General features: G+C 33.5%; 2 protein-coding genes across 5 annotated transcripts; one reads left to right on the forward strand and one right to left on the reverse strand.

Annotated features, from left to right (window-relative positions):
- Positions 3401 to 6185, forward strand: LOC104783444 (ATP-dependent DNA helicase PIF1-like). The gene is made up of 4 exons (XM_010508601.1): positions 3401 to 3684; positions 3762 to 3970; positions 4551 to 5615; positions 5695 to 6185. Exons 1-4 carry the CDS (start codon positions 3401 to 3403, stop codon positions 6183 to 6185), a joined length of 2049 nt encoding a protein of 682 aa, XP_010506903.1.
- Positions 13324 to 18197, reverse strand: LOC104779508 (receptor-like kinase TMK3). Of its 4 annotated transcripts, none has more exons than XM_019244437.1 (3): positions 16249 to 18197; positions 14271 to 14912; positions 13324 to 14121 (listed from the first exon to the last, which is right to left on the reverse strand). In XM_019244437.1, the coding sequence occupies exons 1-3, from the start codon at positions 17906 to 17908 to the stop codon at positions 13577 to 13579; spliced, it is 2847 nt and encodes a 948-aa protein (XP_019099982.1). In that variant the 5' UTR covers positions 17909 to 18197; the 3' UTR covers positions 13324 to 13576. The 4 variants fall into 4 exon arrangements, with proteins under 4 accessions (XP_019099982.1, XP_010502174.1, XP_019099981.1 ...); XM_010503872.2 differs by lacking the exon at positions 14271 to 14912 and adding an exon at positions 14988 to 15457 and having other exon boundaries at positions 13324 to 13651; positions 15607 to 18197; XM_019244436.1 differs by lacking the exon at positions 14271 to 14912 and adding an exon at positions 14972 to 15457 and having other exon boundaries at positions 13324 to 13635; positions 15607 to 18197.

The raw sequence follows: 19560 nt of genomic DNA on the forward strand, positions 1-19560 counted from the left end.
TACTTTCTACCAGAATATAAATTTCTAGGAATCTATAGTAACATGCACATTTCTTACAAATTTGAAACAATGGACAGGACGATCTGAACATCATGCCTGTTTCTCTTTCTGCTCTAATCGGGAAGACCATGCTCTTTAAGATTTCTATCACCACTGATAATTTGAAGAGTTACAAGGCTTCTTATGTTGTTGAAAATTTTTGGGAAAAAGAGGATATGGTAAACCAGTTTGTCAAGGTAACATATTAAATTGATAATGTAGTCTATAAGATGATTAAATTAATTATTATAATTCCATAATGTGCTTATCTTTAATAAAATTGCAAGGAATCTTACGGAAAAGTTAATGATAATTACCAAGAACTAGAACCAGCTGAACAAATTCTACAACTTACGTCGGAAGAATCAACATAATTTTCGTCAAAGAGGGAGCTGTCTGGAATCAATGAAGAAGTCGTAAGAGGTCATAGCATGACTACTAGGAAGAAGATCAAGATTGAAAAGCAAGAATAGTATTATTCTTATGTTATAAATTATTTTGAAATCAATATATGCTTTTGATATTTGTTTTTTTCAAACTTCAGATATTTAGTTGCGTTGATAAGAATATGATTATTTATTATTTATAAATTTAGAATTTATAAACAGCTCTACATTTTATGATTCGCTAATAAAAAAATAGTTTTATTTATAAGTTAAAATACGACAATCAGAACTAATCATGTTCCAGTTACTATTATTTTGCATAGATACGACATAATCTAATCAAAAACAAAGAAATTGGTGATATTTTCCCCCTTATACAAGAAACATATATATACTGTACTAAATTAAATTATGATTATATAAATATATGTTAAGATAAATGAATAAATGTTAATTTAAATGTCAATGTTACAAAATTATGTGATATTATTATACGTTTGTTTACATAAATAAGAAATATTATAGAAATAAAAAGATAATACCTCTGAACATCATATAAATAAAGAATTTCATAGCCCTAAAGTTCTATATATTTATAAAGAATGCAGAATGTTTCGATTGTATGCATACGATGAGATCTGAAAAATTACCAATACGGAGAAAGAAGGATCTGATTCATGTAGTGAATACACAGGGTAACTAATATTCAGTTTGTTATAAAATAAAATATGTTTTGACTTTATATTTAATGTTCAAATGTATAAACTTAATTCAGGAGTAATCTCAAAACATGCAAGGATGATAAGAACGCGAACTCTTAAATCAAATAAAGTTCGAAAACGCAAGCAAGGTCGTTTCTATATTCACATGTTATAGTATATACTAAATATTTTATTCATAATATTTTTTTTGGTGTTCACCTATGTAGTTCCTACGCTGTTGCCTCTGATGCATGAAGATTTAGCATGTTTTATTGTTTCTGACTCTGAGTCAAATAACGATAGCGTGATAGCTCGATTGATGAATCTGATTCTGAGTATCGTACTACGCCTAATCTAACATGCGAATTCACAGCCGTAACATCTGGGTTACAAATAAATGGTATTTTTGTAAAGCTAAACTTTCTTTTTGAAATAATTTTAAATATATATATATATACAGATAAATTAAGTTTGTGTTGCTAATGTTATCAGGTTATATGATGAAGGAGATCCTTCGTATATATGTGAAAATTGTGGAGCATATATGTGGTACGGAGAACGGTTAAACAAGCGAGTAAAAAAGGCGAAACCGATTTTTGCAATGTGCTGTAAAAAAGGAAAAGTCCAACTTCCCAAGCTGAAAACTCCACCGAATGCATTATCGGCGTTGTTATATAATCATGATGATAGGAGTGACAACTTCCGTGATAATATAAGAGCATACAATATGATGTTTTCTTTCACGTCATTAGGTGGGAAAATAAATCATTCTATTAATAATGGTAGAGGGTCGTACGTCTTTCAGATGTGTGGAGAAAACTATCATCGTATCGGAGATATTTTACCTGAAACTGGAGAAAAGCCGACGTTCTTACAACTTTATATACATGACGTAGATAATGAAGTCCCTAACAGGATAAATGCGTTCGGGTCAGTTTCATAGCTTAAAAAAATATAATATTATATTGATGTGTTGCTAATATTTTTTTTTCCTTCAAAGAACATCTGGATCTATAGAGAAAATAAGACAAACAACTGTAGAACTTCTGAAAAGGATGCTTGATAATCATAATCCGCATGTACAGGCGTTTAGGACGGCTCGAGAAAGATTTGATTTAACCAATATTGTGACAGATTTGAGGTTAAGAATTCCTGCAGAAAGAATTGCTGATGCAAGGACTCATAATCTACCTACATGCAATGAGGTTGCTGGATTAATACCAGGTGATTTCAATCCTGGAGTATTCAAGCGTGTCATTGTTATAGAAAGTTGTTCTGGCGGTCTGTAGAGAATAAGTGAACTCCATCCGGCTTACTTGCCACATCAATATCCATTATTGTTTCCATATGGAGAGGATGGTTACAGGTTAGGCATTGATATTGGTTTTGTAGATACGGCTGGACGAAAAAAGAAAACAGTCTCGATGAGAGAATTTTATGCATTCCGAATATTTGAGAGATATCAATAATCTTCTACGATTGTGATGTCGGGGAAATTATATCAGCAATTTTTGGTAGACGCGTTTACAACCACGGAATCTAACAGACTGATATATATTTCCATGAACCAAAACAAACTACGGACGGAAAGAATCGATAAAATAGTTGAAGTTGTTAATCAAGGAAACGAAGATCTTCCAGAACACGGAAAAAGAATCTACATTCCTTCATCGTTTACAGGTGGAAAACGTTATATGATGCAACATTATTTAGACGCGATAGCTACTTGCAAGTACTATGGTTTTCCCGATATTTTCATAACAATTACTTGCAACCCCAAATGGCATGAAGTCGTTCGATATCTAACAAGGCATGGTCTTAAGCAAGACGATAGACCAGATATATGCTGTCAGGTCTTTAAGATGAAGCTAGATAGACTAATGGAGCAAGTGAATAAAGAAAAAACTTTTGGTGTTATAAATTCTGGTATGTTTCATATTATTAATTAATTGACTTTCTATACGTTACCGTGTTAAAACCCAAAATTATTAAAAATGGCTTTTGTGTGTGTGTGCAGCTATGTATACAATAGAATTCCAGAAGAGAGGTCTGCCTCATGCACACATGATTTTATTCTTGCATCCAGACTATAAAATGCGTACACCAGAAGACATTGATAGATTCATAAGCACTGAGATTCCCGATAAATAACTGGACAAGTACGTATATGAAGTTGTTTCTGATGTTATGATTCATGGACCTTGTGGTATTCATAATAGAGGAAGTGTTTGCATGAATAATGGTAAGTGCACTAAATTTTTTCCAAAACCATTCATGGTAAACACAGTCGTCGATGATGCTGGTTATCCAATATACAAACGGAGGAAAAACGGGAGATTCGTGCATAAAAAAGGTTTTGATTGTGATAACAGCTTTGTAATTCCGTACAACCGGGATTTGTCTATCCGTTATCGTGCTCATATTAATGTTGAGTGGTGTAATCAGTCACGTTCAGTGAAATATCTTTTCAAGTATATTACCAAAGGGCCGGATTATATTAGAGCTAACGTAGGAGAGGAAGACGATCAAAATGAAATCAATAAATTCTACAACTGCAGGTATGCCTGTTTATTAATTTCATGTAAATTTAACCCTATTAATTTAATATTTATTAATAGTATTACTCCTTTATTAGATATGTCTCTGCATGTGAAGCAGCTTGGCGGATATTGGCTTTTCCGATTTGCTATCGTACTACCCCCGTTGAAAAACTTCTGTTTCATCTTCCTGGACAGGAATTAGTAGTTTACAACGAAGATGCTCCTATTGCAGATGTTATGAAGCGTTCAGCCAGAAGATCTAAACTGTTGGCCTGGATGGAATGCAATAAAAAATATCCGGAAGGTAGAAGTCTCACTTATGCTGAATTTCTCAACATGTTTGTGTGGATTAATAGTAAAAAAATATGGCAACCAAGATCTAAGAGAAGAAAAAGTTTTCCAGTAGGCAGAATTACATATGTACCACCTTCTATAGGCCCGGCGTATTACTTGAGAGTTCTACTTAATACAGTTCCAGGGGCCACAAGTTTTGACTTTTTAAAGACGGTAAAAGGTAAACTGTAAAAGGAATTTAAAGATGCCTGCTTTGCATTGGGATTATTGGATGACGACATAGAATATATTCTAGCTATAAAAGAGGCAAGTATGTGGTGTTTTGGGCCGTTTCTGAGGAAGTTGTTTGTCATACTATTGCTTTCGAAAAGTGTTTCAGTGCCTCTCGATCTCTGGGTCGCTACAAAAGATATATTGTGCGAAGATTTTTTGTATTTGCAAAGGAATCGTACGAAAAACCATGGTAAATACATAGTTTTTTATAAAATATATATATAATAAAATATAAAGTTATATCGATGTAGACGAACGTCTATGATTATTATTCTGATCATAAATATGTCAACTTAAAAAAAAACTCTGAAATGCAGGTCTAATGTTAAGTCAGGATCAGATAACAAACCTATGCTTAGCTAAGATTGAAATGATTATGCGGTCCAATGGAAGCTCTCTGTCAACTATTGTGAATATGCCTAAACCAGACCAATCTGTGATGGATAATAATGAGAATAGGTTTCTGATAGATGAGAGAAACTACAGGCGTGATGAACAAAGAGAGGATTTAGAGAGGTTGTTACGTATGTCAACCGATGAACAACGAAGTGTCTACCTAGAAATTATTGAAGCTGTGAATTTTAATAAGGGAGGTATGTTTTTTGTTCATGGATTTGGTGGAACTGGAAAAACATTCTTGTGGAGTATTCTTGGTGCTGATATTCGATCTAGGCGTGATATTGTTCTTAGTGTTGCATCGAGTGGTATAGCTGCTTTACTTATGAAAGGTGGCAGGACAGCTCATTCCAGATTTGGTATACCCATCCATGTGGACGAATATACAATATGTTCAATAGATGGTAAATCACATCTTGCCGAGTTAATTAGCGAAGCAAAGCTCATTATATGGGATGAGGCTCCAATGATGAACAAATTTTGTTTCAAAACCTTGGATGGGAGTATGCGAGATATTATGAAATGTGATCGGGTCTTTGGAGGTAAGGTTTTTGTTTTAAGGGGTGATTTTAGACAAATTCTACCGGTTGTACCAGAGGCTGGTAGAGTTGGCACAGTGTTAGCTTCTATAAACTCATCGTTGCTTTGGGATAGTTGTAAAATACTTCGGCTTACACAAAACATGAGGCTTCGCAAGGCCAAAAATAGTCAGGATGCAGATGCTCTCTCTACGTTTTCAAAATGGCTACTCGATATTGGGGATGGCAAGATCAACGAACCTAACAGTGGTGAGGTCGAAATAGAAATACCCGGGGATTTAGTAATTGCTGCATGTGACAATCCTATACAAGCAATTGTTAAACAAATTTACGGTACATCATTTGCAACAAGGACCGATGCAAAATTCTTTTGCGAAAGAGCTATTCTTAGTCCAAGAAATGATGACGTCGATAAAATAAATCAATATATGCTCTCTCAACTTCCAGGTATATTAAGAGTGCAATTTTTTTTTTGGCAAACAAAATTCAATATAACGGTTTCTTATTTTGGTTTTATTATATCCAGGGGAAGAGAGACATTATTTGAGTTCAGACAGCATCGAGACTTCCGATACAAGTGCTTACGACGATATGATATACACTCAGGAATTCTTAAACAGTATTCACGTTTCTGGATTACCTAACCATGTTTTGACGCTGAAAAAGGGAGCACCTATCATGTTGCTTAGGAATATTAATCCTAAAGGAGGTTTATGCAATGGTACGAGATTGATTGTCACTCAAATGGCTAATCATGTTATTGAAGCAAGGATTGTAACAGGTAAAAGAAATGTCAACGATAAAGTTCTTATCCCTAGGATGTTTGTGTCGCCACCGGATGCAAAGTTTCCCTTTCGTATGAGGCGTCGTCAGTTTCCCGTTGCTCTTGCATTTGCGATCACTATAAACAAAAGCCAAGGTCAGACGTTGGAACATGTTGGATTGTATCTACCCAAGCCCGTATTTACACATGGACAACTATACGTTGCATTTTCTAGAGTGACAAGCAGAAAATGATTGAAGATTTTGATTACAAATGAAGAAGGGAAATGTCAGAACAAAACCCTTAATGTGGTTTTCAAAGAAGTCTTTGAAAATATATGATTTTCTTTTAATCATCTAATATCTACTATAACGTTTCATTTCATACTATTGACATCCGATTTTTAGTTTTTCCCCTTAATAATATTACCTTTTTACATATCAATATCTAAGTGTTTAGTTTTTAAAAATAAAAACATGAGAACATCTGCAATATTTTAACATAAATTATATTTTCTACATACAAGTGTGACAAATCTTATACTAAAACTATATTAATTTATATAATATTAGTATTTTTAATAATCCGACTAAAGTGAGAAACTAAAAAGATTAAGACGCAACGTTTAGTCGTGACTCTTTGTATTCTTTCAAATCAAAAATCCCCTTTTTGTTTTCGATAACAGAGAAGAATCAAGAAAAAAAACTAATTTGAGAAAACCATGAAATTCGATTATATTGCTGATCTGCTTCCCGGAAGAACTAATTGGTGTATCAACGCCAAGGTCTTACATTCTTGGAGAGTCAGAGAGTTCTTTACCAAGCGAGTTCTTCTTCTTGTGGATGAAAAGGTTATAGTCGTTAGTTGAATGATTTTTACTTTAATTTCGAGTTCTAACAGTTATTGTATATAAGACTTCTTACATAATTGTTGTTAAACTGTGAAGGGTGACACAATTGAAGCTCCTTATTTACCCGATACACTCGCTAACCTTCCTAAATATATAGACGATGGTGAATGGTACAGTATTAGAAATTTCAAAGTGATCAATCTAACCGTGGAGGAGAGGAACACTCATCAACCCTATCAGATTAAATTTACGGGTAGAACAACAATGTACCTGCTCGAATCATTGAGTCCCAAGAATTACTTTCGGTTCGACGATTTGGATGACATAAAACGTGGAAGAATAGATCATCTCATCTCTTTCGGTAAGAATTTCTTTAATAGATTTTATATTATTTTGGAACAATCCGTCAATATACTTAATGGGTATCTTTGTGTTCGGAAAATTAGATTCTTTTTAGGATTTATGGAACTTTGTATACTGGTCCTTCACATAAAAAAGAACGATTAACACTTTACCAAAAATAGATTAGAAACACTTTGTAAAACTAAATTATGTCTTTTTCCCAAATTAGATGTTTGTGCGTGTATAATGGATGTGGAAGATAGAAGAAGGCCTCCGAGTATCATTGATATTAATGAAGTTGTTTTCATGTTGTTGAATGGCAGGTAAAAGATATTTACTCTACAGATGGTAACTAGTTTAGAGAACTGTGTGACATAATGGCTCTGATACTGTGTAAGTATGAGTATGACATGAGGAAGGTTTTCTTTATCGTTTAGAGAACTTTCATCATGTTATGACTCATGATTGTATAATTTAAACCAAGAGAAATCAATCTCAACCATAAACGATAATCTCATGTGGCTCTGATACTTTGTGAGTATAATTTAAACTAAGAGGAATCAATCTCATTACAAGCTTTAATTTATTGGATAGAAAATGAGATTGAAAATAACTTAATAATTTTTTTTATTAAGGTGCAAAAAACTAAAAGATATTAAATCTTGTATGGAACACTAAAATTGATTTGATTGATATTTCATACAATATTTGAAAAACCGGTAGATTCATGATACTAGTACCAAATAATTTTTCATAAATATTAAACATGTATGCTACATAACGATCTTAAAAAGAAATATCTAGGAGGAATCCCAAAATGTTCATTTTGTCAATACTAATTTTCAAAAATGCTCCCTCTCTAAAATCTTATCAAAAATGTCTCTAAAAATGATTTGAATACGTATATGACTTTATAAAAATATACAAAAACTATCTATCTTAACATTTTTGAAGTACAAATTTATATCATCCTCTCTTATTTTTGTATCCAAACAAATCCCAACTAAATTCTCTACAATCATTACCACCAAACACAATTATTTCCTAATTTGATAATATTAATTTCCTAAAATATATCTATCTAATTTATATCAATATGTCATATTAAAATATAATTCTCCTTTCATTTTTATTTAATCTTATATTTAATTATTTTAATTATTATTTAATACATAAAGTTAATACAATTTTAGATTTTTTAGCATATAATGTGATTTGAATTTTTATAAACGGATATATATTAAAAATTGTCTTAGGATATTTGTAACCAAACAAGTATATCCACATATAAAGCTCGAAATACATTTTTGGAGTACAATAGGATGCCATCACTTTTTGCCAACTTCGGGTCAGGTTTTAACTAAAATTATAACCGATTCATATATCCGGATCCTCCTTAAGATTGCCGAATATTTTGGGCCAGTTTTGAATTCATAGCGTACTTATTTACATCCAATTAATGTCAATTAATGCTCATTGTATCTTAGGAAAGATCTACTTTGCATGCCGAATTTTTAGGGCCGAGTTTGACAAAAAGAATTGATAACCCAAATTATGTAATCACATCCTCTTAATCACATCTTTATAATATAGTAACTAATTCAAGATGAATACATCTTAGAAAATATCTAATTTGCGTTTAATAAACGATTACATATTTGGTAAGATCTTATTAGCTTTAAATGTACACTATTAATCCAATAATATCAATTGAGAATCATAATAAGAATATGCCAGATCATTCATCCTAAATCATAACTAACAAATCGTAAAATGTATATTCTCAACTTGCGAATCAAGAGTTTATACAAAACTCTACCTACAACCGTTAACAGTATATATATAGATGCAATTCAACATCGACTACAAGCACCTCTAAACTATTACAATATCATATCAACAAAATAATAGACTTGTGGTGTACCATGGGGTAAAACCTAGTATCTATACATAAAATCTTCTGAATTTATAAATTCCTTATAAATACCTTGTAAACTTTTATAGAATCTTTGTAAGACCTTATATATATCTTGCAAAACGTTTTTTCTTTACATTATATTGTAGAACTTTAGAACCTTATAAAAACTATAAATACTTATAAATACTTTGATCGAATCTTCCATAGTTTTAGTTACCATCCAAAAGTATTTTATAACTTTATCAAACTTAATAAACTATCTATATTTAATGAAAATATTTTTAAGACATTTAAAAAAAAAGCATTAAATAGTGATCCACGCTGTACAATGCGGGAAAATATTTACCTAAGTTTGGATCTGTTAGTTACAAAATAATAGTTTAAATTTATTTATTTATATATACATTTTTGGAGACTTTTAGCAAATAAATCCTGGATTTGGAACCTATTTACAAGCATGTCATTGACATTATTTTTGTTTTAAATAACTCTACCTAATATTCGATTTTTTTAATAAAAACTAAGTGTTTTACATAAATTCGGTTAACTGTTATAGTAGCAAATACTATTAATTTCGGTGTAATTATTCTACATAAAGTCTGAATTTAAACAATCATTCAAAAAAAACTAACTGTATGATTTTAAAAGGTAACAAACATATTTACCATTCAATTTGATATCTTGTTCAATGCAATGATAATAAAATATAAAAGATATTGCTTGCTCACAAATTTATTTTTATTATGTATTTAAAACTAATCTTCCTAATCATTTTGATCCGCTATATATATCTTCCCATTAGTAAAAAAGAAAAACACATTATACTAGAACGATAACACGACAAAATTTGATTTTGCGCTTCTTTCTCTATTTTAGATCTTCAAGACATATTTTTTTTAGATTTTGTTATTCTTAGTATGTTGATTATTGATTGACAATGGTGTTGTTTTGATATCTATGGTAAATAAAGTGCTCTATTTTAAAATAGATTTATCTCTAAAAATTATTAAAAACAAATTTATGTTTCTGAATAGTTTTTTTGGTGCGTTTTTGACTTTATTATCAGGAAACCTAAGATGCAAGCACAAAAGATGTGGCATTTAATTTATTTTGACATCCCAAAGCCTCTTGAAAATGGAGTTATGTCGTATCCATCTCGGGAAAAAAACGGATCAGCAACTATTGTAGTATGTATGTATATATTAATGTGATATATTGGTAAAAATCTGAAAATATCAGGTTATATAGATATAATTATCATATATAAAATACAAAAATCATGAAAATATAAATGAGTCCTTTAATTATATTATTTGATCTCTCGTGTAAGATATAAATTTTAATAAAATATTTATATTTTTTACTTGATAAAAAAATTGAAAAATTAATTCGATAAAAAGTGATTTTTAGCCTCACATATTATTTTTACTTTCACGGGTTTCGTATGATGAGCTTTTGTAGATTAAAAATCTTTGAACATGTTGTTTAACCCGCCTGGAAAACTATTAGTTTATTTCATATACTAAAGATTTGTAATCATAGTTTGGAAAAATTAACTTTACACTAACATACCATATAGGCATATACCTTTGTTTCATTCTAGAAAACAAAACAAAACTAAAATTTTATATTCTATAAATTTGATGTAATTAGGTTATAAACTGTATAAAACATAAGAAGAAGAAAAACATTCTAAACAAAATTATAAATTAAGTGGACAAAAGTTAATTAATTGGGAGTTGACAAAAAAAATGTTAATTAATTGGGAATTTGAAAACTAAATAAATTAAAAATTATTATTTAAAATACAATAATTTGTAATTTAGTCTCGCGGTGTACCGCGGATGAAAACCTAGTTCTATACATTTTATAATGTTATATATTTAGTTTCCTTAGTTTCTTACTTCGATGTAGACCCATAATCGGTACCACTATTTTGGTTTGGGTATAATATCAAATTCGTTAATTATAAATTCTGTAAAATCTAAAAAAAATCTTCCAACAAAACCTGTATTGACCCTTGAATCGGTATTATAAATTGATGTGATCGTGTTTAGAACTTTAAAGATCTTAATATACCAAATTACAATAGTGATTGGTGTTAGTATTAACACCATTGAAGTTATTGGTATAACATGTTAGTATATATTAACTTTATACACCAAATTTACAATTAGATTATATATGTATATTGTTAAAATTTTATTTATAGGTTAAAATTCTATGTCAAAGAACAATATGTTCTTGTATTCATAGTGTAAAGATTAACCCACTCCAATACTCTTTAATCGTCCTACACCAATTTCAATTCAGTAAACTCATATTTAAATTGATTCAAATATCTGAGAAACTTTGTTGGATTTGCTTTATTTGCTTCTTTGTTTTCTATGAAGCCAAAACCCTTCCAAAAACATTGGGCTCCATGTTGATTTAGGGGTGGGCGTTCGGTTTTTTCAGTTTGGTTTTGGTTCGGTTTTTTTGGTTTACGGTTTTTTTGGTTTCGATTCGGTTTTTCGGTTTGGTTACAGTTCGGTTTTTTTGGTTTATGGTTTTTTCGGTTTTACAAAAATGAAACCATATAAAAACCATACGTATAACGGTTTGGTTTGGTTTCGGTTTGGTCCCGGTTTTTAACTGTTATTCCATACTTTAAAAAATAGATAGTTGATACATAACTAAAAAATAAGCATAAAAGTAAAACCTAAACATAATTTAAAAAAAAATAGAATCCAAATATAGTTTTGTAAACCCAAATACTTAATTGAAATTAAAATTTTAAAAAGTAAAGGCTATTGAAAAAGAAAACCAGAAAAAAAAAAAAAAAAAAAAAAAACTTGGAGATCAATAATTATAAGCCCAATAAAAAAAATTACTGATATTGTTATACAATATAAATTTATAAGCTGGAGAAACTAATATATTTAATTATCTTAAATTCTATAAAAAACCAAAAAAACCATTCGGTTTTACGGTTTTTAACCAGACCAAACTTAAACCAAATAGTTAATTAAAATAAAAACCAAACGGATTTTTAAATTTAACTATAACCAAACCAAACCAATTATTTCGGTTTGGTTCGGTTCGGTTTTTCGGATTTCGGTTTTTTTGCCCACCCCTAATGTTGAATCTGGGCAATATATATTTGTAGAACCAAAAATAAAAAAAAAAAAGGAATGAGGTAAATTCTCTCTTTTTAAAAAAAAAAGAAATTGTCTTTGTAGATGTAGATCTTGATATGATTAGTCTATGTTATACACTTAATACACTGTTTATATAGGAAATATTGTGTGTAAAAAAGTTAAGTTTTAGCGAATTAAATATATATTTTTTTTTGTCAACTAATTAAATAGTTTGTTTTTGTTTAATGAGATTTATGAAACAATAAATAGAATATGTTAAATAAATTTCTTAAATAATTTCAAAATATTATTTTATTATTTTATAAATCAATATAAACTTTTCTTTTGTTAGTTATTAAATTAATTAAAATGCAATGATATTTTTTCATAATATACTACATCAAAACTGGATAAAGTTCTATCAAGCTTAAATAAGTATTTAATGATACCAAATGAGAAATTTCATGAAAACCCAAAACTCTGACCCAAAATAATGTAGGTTTCTTTTAGGGGGTGTATTCAATCTAAGATTCCAATTGATTTTAGTTTTCATAAGATTTTAAATGATTTTGATTATTTTAAGCAAGTTGATATGATTTATTGTAAAATTCTTTAAATTTTTACCTAAAACTATGAGATTTGAGTTTATGTATTTTTAACTAAAAAATCATCTATAAACTGTTTAAAAAACAGTGGATTTTAAGGTAGATTTTTAATTCAATAATAGTGGATTTTATGAGATTTTTTAAAATTCATAACTAAATAACATAAAATTTGTAAATTTTACACAAATCACTTAAAATTCAAATTGAATACACCCCCTTAGTATGGGTCTATTGTATTAGATTTTGACTCACCAACCTAAATTGTCCACTCTACATGAAGTAAATATTCAAAACACACAAAATTACACAAACATCTAATTCGAGTTAAAATAATCCAATCGGATTTTCCGTTAGTTTTTATATAAACGCAGTGAATTTGAAATAATGTTTGTATCAGCTTTTACGGTTTAGGAGTAGGAAATTGATTTTATTTTTAGTGGAAAAAGTTTGAATACATTAAAAGATTAAACAGGAAACTAGAAGTACTATGATCGATTTTTCAGCTACGATTTGGTTAAATATAATTTGAACAAAAAGAAACGTGTAAGACACTCAAAATATAGAAAGAAAGAGCTTCATATGTAAGAGGCCTCTCAAAGATCGTTATCTTTTGCATAAACACTACAAAGTAGATAAATAGATACACTAACCAAAAGCTTGCAGTAAATAAAAACGAAGTCATAAGTAAATGCTTCAGAGAAAATAAAAGAAGAGAGAGAGAGAGAGAGAGAGAGATTTATCACACAATGCTTCTTCTACTTAAACGTTTTTAACAGTTCCAAGGTAATCGGAAAACGCAATCTTGACTTCTTCAACGTCCATCCACAGAAGTGAACGAATCAGCAAATCCAGATGGACGAGTTGGGATACTTGTCTGCGTATTGTCCTTGCTTCCATAAACCGAAGAGGAAGATCCCGAGTCATCCGCAGTCTGGCTAAGTCCTTCGAAAGCTTGCCATTTCTTGAGCACCTGTGGAAGCGGCATATCGTAGTCTATCCCATAGACGTCATCGGGGTCGGTCTCAGTGGGTTTCCATTGGACGGTGAGTGAAGAAAGAACGTTGACAATGTGAGCCATGTCTGGTCTTTGGTAAGGCTCACGGGCACAGCAATGACCAGCAAGCTCCCACACTTTTTCAATACTGGCTACAGTATCATCATCTAGGCTGATGTTTGGGTCGATTGCGTTTTTGAAGGCATTTTCTTCCTTGCTGGCTGCTATCCGACGGAACCATGTGACTAGATGGACGCTGTCTTCGGGTTGTGTCTCGTCCAGGGCTTTACGACCAGTGATTAGCTCCATAAGTATGACTCCAAGGCTAAAAATGTCTACTTTCGTCGTCACTCTTCCCGTCACTGCCAAAAATCAGAGTATAGAGCAATTACGAAACGATCAAAGGACAAAACTTTAACACTGGGGGATCAAATCATGAAACTTTAACACTTGGATTAATAGCAAAACGGCCAAAGTATGAAACTGTAACAATATTTGGGTAAGTGCAAACCTGCGTATTCTGGGGCAAGATATCCGAAAGTCCCAGCGACTCGAGTCTCGATGGAGTATTTGCCATCAGGAGCTAAACGGACTAACCCAAAGTCAGAGACTTTAGCGCGCATATCATCACCAAGAAGGATGTTTGATGGCTTTAGATCCCTATGGATGAAACTCTGATGTGCAAGTGTGTGCAGATACTCAACACCTCGAGCTACATCCAGTGCAATCGCCAACCGTCTAGTCCAGTCTAGAGGTTTTAGCCCTTGCTCTTTCCAATGAAACAAATGCTCACTCAGTGTCCCCTGCGGCATGTATTCATAGACAAGAAGCCTCTCATTCCCATCAAGGCAGTACCCGAGAAGCGCAACGAGATGACGATGACGCATTTTTGTCAGAACAGTGATCTCAGATTTAAACTCAGCAAGTCCCTTGTCACTCACAACCGAAGACTCCATTCTCTTCACAGCTATTTTTGTTCCATCGTGAAGTTCACCTTTGTAAACTGTCCCAAAACCACCTCTCCCAAGAATATTCTCTTCGCTGAAGTTATTCGTCACATTCCTCAAAACCTGAATCGATATAACCAAGTTCCCAGCTTCCACAACGTGAATATCACTCCCCCCACTTCCGCTGTGACTGTAGCTATCACTTCCTCCGCCGCTGTTAAGACTAGAAGCTGCAACAGTGAGTTTAATGNACGAGTTGGGATACTTGTTTGCGTATTGTCTTTGCTTCCATAAACCGAAGAGGAAGATCCCGAGTCATCCGCAGTCTGGCTAAGTCCTTCGAAAGCTTGCCATTTCTTGAGCACCTGTGGAAGTGGCATATCGTAGTCTATCCCATAGACGTCATCGGGGTCGGTCTCAGTGGGTTTCCATTGGACGGTGAGTGAAGAAAGAACGTTGACAATGTGAGCCATGTCTGGTCTTTGGTAAGGCTCACGGGCACAGCAATGACCAGCAAGCTCCCACACTTTTTCAATACTGGCTACAGTATCATCATCTAGGCTGATGTTTGGGTCGATTGCGTTTTTGAAGGCATTTTCTTCCTTGCTGGCTGCTATCCGACGGAACCATGTGACTAGATGGACGCTGTCTTCGGGTTGTGTCTCGTCCAGGGCTTTACGACCAGTGATTAGCTCCATAAGTATGACTCCAAGGCTAAAAATGTCTACTTTCGTCGTCACTCTTCCCGTCACTGCCAAAAATCAGAGTATAGAGCAATTACGAAACGATCAAAGGACAAAACTTTAACACTGGGGGATCAAATCATGAAACTTTAACACTTGGATTAATAGCAAAACGGCCAAAGTATGAAACTGTAACAATATTTGGGTAAGTGCAAACCTGCGTATTCTGGGGCAAGATATCCGAAAGTCCCAGCGACTCGAGTCTCGATGGAGTATTTGCCATCAGGAGCTAAACGGACTAACCCAAAGTCAGAGACTTTAGCGCGCATATCATCACCAAGAAGGATGTTTGATGGCTTTAGATCCCTATGGATGAAACTCTGATGTGCAAGTGTGTGCAGATACTCAACACCTCGAGCTACATCCAGTGCAATCGCCAACCGTCTAGTCCAGTCTAGAGGTTTTAGCCCTTGCTCTTTCCAATGAAACAAATGCTCACTCAGTGTCCCCTGCGGCATGTATTCATAGACAAGAAGCCTCTCATTCCCATCAAGGCAGTACCCGAGAAGCGCAACGAGATGACGATGACGCATTTTTGTCAGAACAGTGATCTCAGATTTGAACTCAGCAAGTCCCTTGTCACTCACAACCGAAGACTCCATTCTCTTCACAGCTATTTTTGTTCCATCGTGAAGTTCACCTTTGTAAACTGTCCCAAAACCACCTCTCCCAAGAATATTCTCTTCGCTGAAGTTATTCGTCACATTCCTCAAAACCTGAATCGATATAACCAAGTTCCCAGCTTCCACAACGTGAATATCACTCCCCCCACTTCCGCTGTGACTGTAGCTATCACTTCCTCCGCCGCTGTTAAGACTAGAAGCTGCAACAGTGAGTTTAATGTCATCGTTGTCACCCGAATGATGCGGATGAATCACCATGTTGCTAGATGGACTCTGAACTCTAGCAGGTCGCTTCCTTTTCTTCGCGTACAGACACACGCCGAGCCCAACCAGACACAATGCACCAACAACTCCACCGACCACAGGAACAATAATTTTGACATTGCTTGATTTCTTAGAAGTTTCACTGCCACCACTTCCTCCTGAAGGTTTATTACCTCCTGGTGAAGCTCCAGGAGTACCACTCGGTCTGCTAGGTCCATCCTTCCCGATGTTAGCATTCCCTGTAATCACCACATTCACAGTCTCCCTAAACTTTGGCGGTGTTCCAAAGATATCGTTGTTAGACACATCAAGTGTCCTAAGCTTAGGCAACGTTGTAAGCTCAGCCGGTATAGGCCCGGAGAGATCATTATCAGAAAGATTGATGGTCTCCAATGAAGTAAGATTGGCTAAACTCGAGGAAATTGTACCAGAGAGTCCCTGTTTCCTCAGATTAACCACCGTAATGTTACTTCCAGAACAAGTAATCCCAACCCAATTAACACACGGATCGTTTCCTTTCCAACTATAGGCAAGCTTCACTGGATATCCAAATGATTCAGCTACAGAGAGCAAAATATCAACACGAGTATCACACGGACCACCAGGTGCATCAGTACAAAAACTATTCGTCTTCTTGAATATATCAACACCAACGGATTTACCAAATAACGGAGTAGGTCCTTGAAAATGGTTATTGGTTAGATTCACAGTAGCAAGCGTATTCATACGAATCAAAGACTGAGGGACAAGACCAGTGAGCTGATTCTCTCTAACATTAAACGCACGGAGAGATAGTAAACCAGAGAGATCAGGAATTGGACCTGAGAAGTCATTTCCTTGAAGAGAAACCTCAACGAGCGAAGTCATGTTACTCAATATCGAGATGGATCCGTTAAGCTTCGAATCACTCATTTGACCGTTCAAGAACAGAGTCTGAAGCGAAGTACCAGCAAAACTCAGCGGTAACCCTCCCTGTAAACGGTTCTGAGACAATTTAAGATTCTTCAAGCTTGGAAGTGACACAGAACCGAATAAATCTGGGATCTCCCCAAAAATGCTGCAATTGGAGAGTGTAAGATTCTGGAGAGAGGTAGCTTCTTTGATGGTATCCGGAATTTGCCAAGGTGATAAAGGATTGTTCTCGAGATACACTTCTTGAAGAGAGTTCATACCGGCGAAGAGATTCTTAGGAACGGAGGTAAAGAGATTGTCGTGTAGGTTAAGCGTCTGTAAACGAGAGAGACCGGAGAGATCAGGAATGGGGCCAGAGATTCGATTGAGGAAGAGCTCGAGAATAACCAATTCAGAGAGGTTCTGAAGATTAGGAGGAAGAGTACCAAGGATGCCTTTTTGTTTAAGCTGAATCTTAGTGACACGGTTACTCCCATCGCATTCAACAGAAACCCATTTACAAGGGTTAGGGTTAGACCAATCGACGTCTGATGTGAGATTCAGACTCGATTTGAGTGCTTTCATAGTCGAATCATCGACACCGTTCTGAGAAACTGAGAAATTGAGAAAACCCAGTAAAGATATGAAGAAACAGAGGATACCCAGATGAGAAGTCATCATCTTTTCAGTGAGAAAATAAAAAAAAAATCAAAACTTGAGCTTAAAGCAGCCGCCTTTGAGAATTTTGATCTAGGGTTTTAAGGAGGCATTGAAGAAGAAGAAGAAGAGGAAGAAGAAGAAAAGGTTTGTTTTTTTTTTCTTTTGGGTAACAGAAGAGAGAAAGGGAAAGACAAAATTAAGACGATGGAATCGGCGGAGATCGAGGAAGATAGAAGAGAATACAGAAAAAAAAAAATGTAAAGTAAGTTAAAGAAGAAGAAGAAAGGATCATAAAAGCATAACCTTTTGTTTTTGCTCATTCAAAAAGTAAATATAACAAAATATTTATTCTTCTTCTTGAGAAAAAGAAAAAAAAAAAAAAAAAGGAATGAACCATATTTATTAAAAAAGCAAAATTTAAGTTTTTCCCTTTCTCTTGAGTGTTGTGTGTGTGAGAGAGAGAGTAGTATACAGCTGGCAACACGGCATAATTAAGTGGTAAAAGACTATTAGTAAATAAAAAATCAAAGAAAATGAGATTATCTACTATGTTTATAAATTATAATTATAACTTTACATACACGGCTAAGAAAATGAGATTATCTACTATGTTTATAATTTTAACAGCGTTAAGATCTGACAATATTATGCAAAATTCTATTTTAGGTAAATATATTAACAATTGATTGTGTCAAAAATCGAAATTGGTAAGAAAATTAAAAGACAATCTACTGAAGATAAAGAAAAGGATATGGTGTTTGATTTTTTTTTCTTTTTCTTACATGTATAATTGAGTCGATTTCGGCATTTATCGGCTAACTACTAATAATATCGATTTGTCTTTCCTAAAAAAAAAAAACAATTAATTTTTGTAATAGATCTTGGATTTTTCTTCACATTATTTCCATTTGCTTCTATAAAAGAAATGTATATTATTCCTTTCTTATGAAAATTGTGTGACATACACATACTCCTAGCTCCTACTACTCTTCCAAATGCGTGAAACTTATCTGTATATACATAAAAGTTGCATTTAATACGGTGACGGTGGTGGTGAGGTAATCTAAATTATTTAGTGGTCATTGTTAGGCCATCATTAACGGGGAACACATGATGTGTTCTAAGTCCAAAAAAATCAATAAAAAAGTGAATAGTGAGCTTAGATCAAATTTTATGATTTTAAATGAGAACTGATCCAAGCCTAGTTCTCATGTGTCGTGGTTTCACATCATTGGTCGAGATGTTTTGGAAAGAAAGAAAAATTTTCATTTCTTCCCTTCGCCGTCGAAGGTCAGTTTTCCGGCAATTGAAAATCTCACGAGTTCTTCCGGTGTTCATCATCGCCGTGCGCTTTCCTTACTCCGATTTCTCCACTTCGACGCCGCAGATTCCGCCGTTCGATCACCAGCCGCGTCCGTATAACGGTCCTTTCGCCGATGAAGTTTTCCTGAAACGGAAGAAGTTTCTCGGACCTTCTCTTTTCCACTTCTACCAAACGCCTGTACGTTCATCATCTCGTTGAATTTGATGTATTCTTCTGCTGATATCGAATTGAAATTTTGATTTTGTTGGTTTTTGACCGATCGTGATTGTGATCACTACGCAATCGGATGTTTCTGATTTGGGGGTTTTCGAATTCATAAAACTGTAGCATAAGTTATGATCAATTTGTT

Source organism: Camelina sativa, chromosome 4 (genome assembly GCF_000633955.1).
Source record: "Camelina sativa cultivar DH55 chromosome 4, Cs, whole genome shotgun sequence".
NCBI classification, from domain to species: Eukaryota; Viridiplantae; Streptophyta; class Magnoliopsida; order Brassicales; family Brassicaceae; genus Camelina; species Camelina sativa.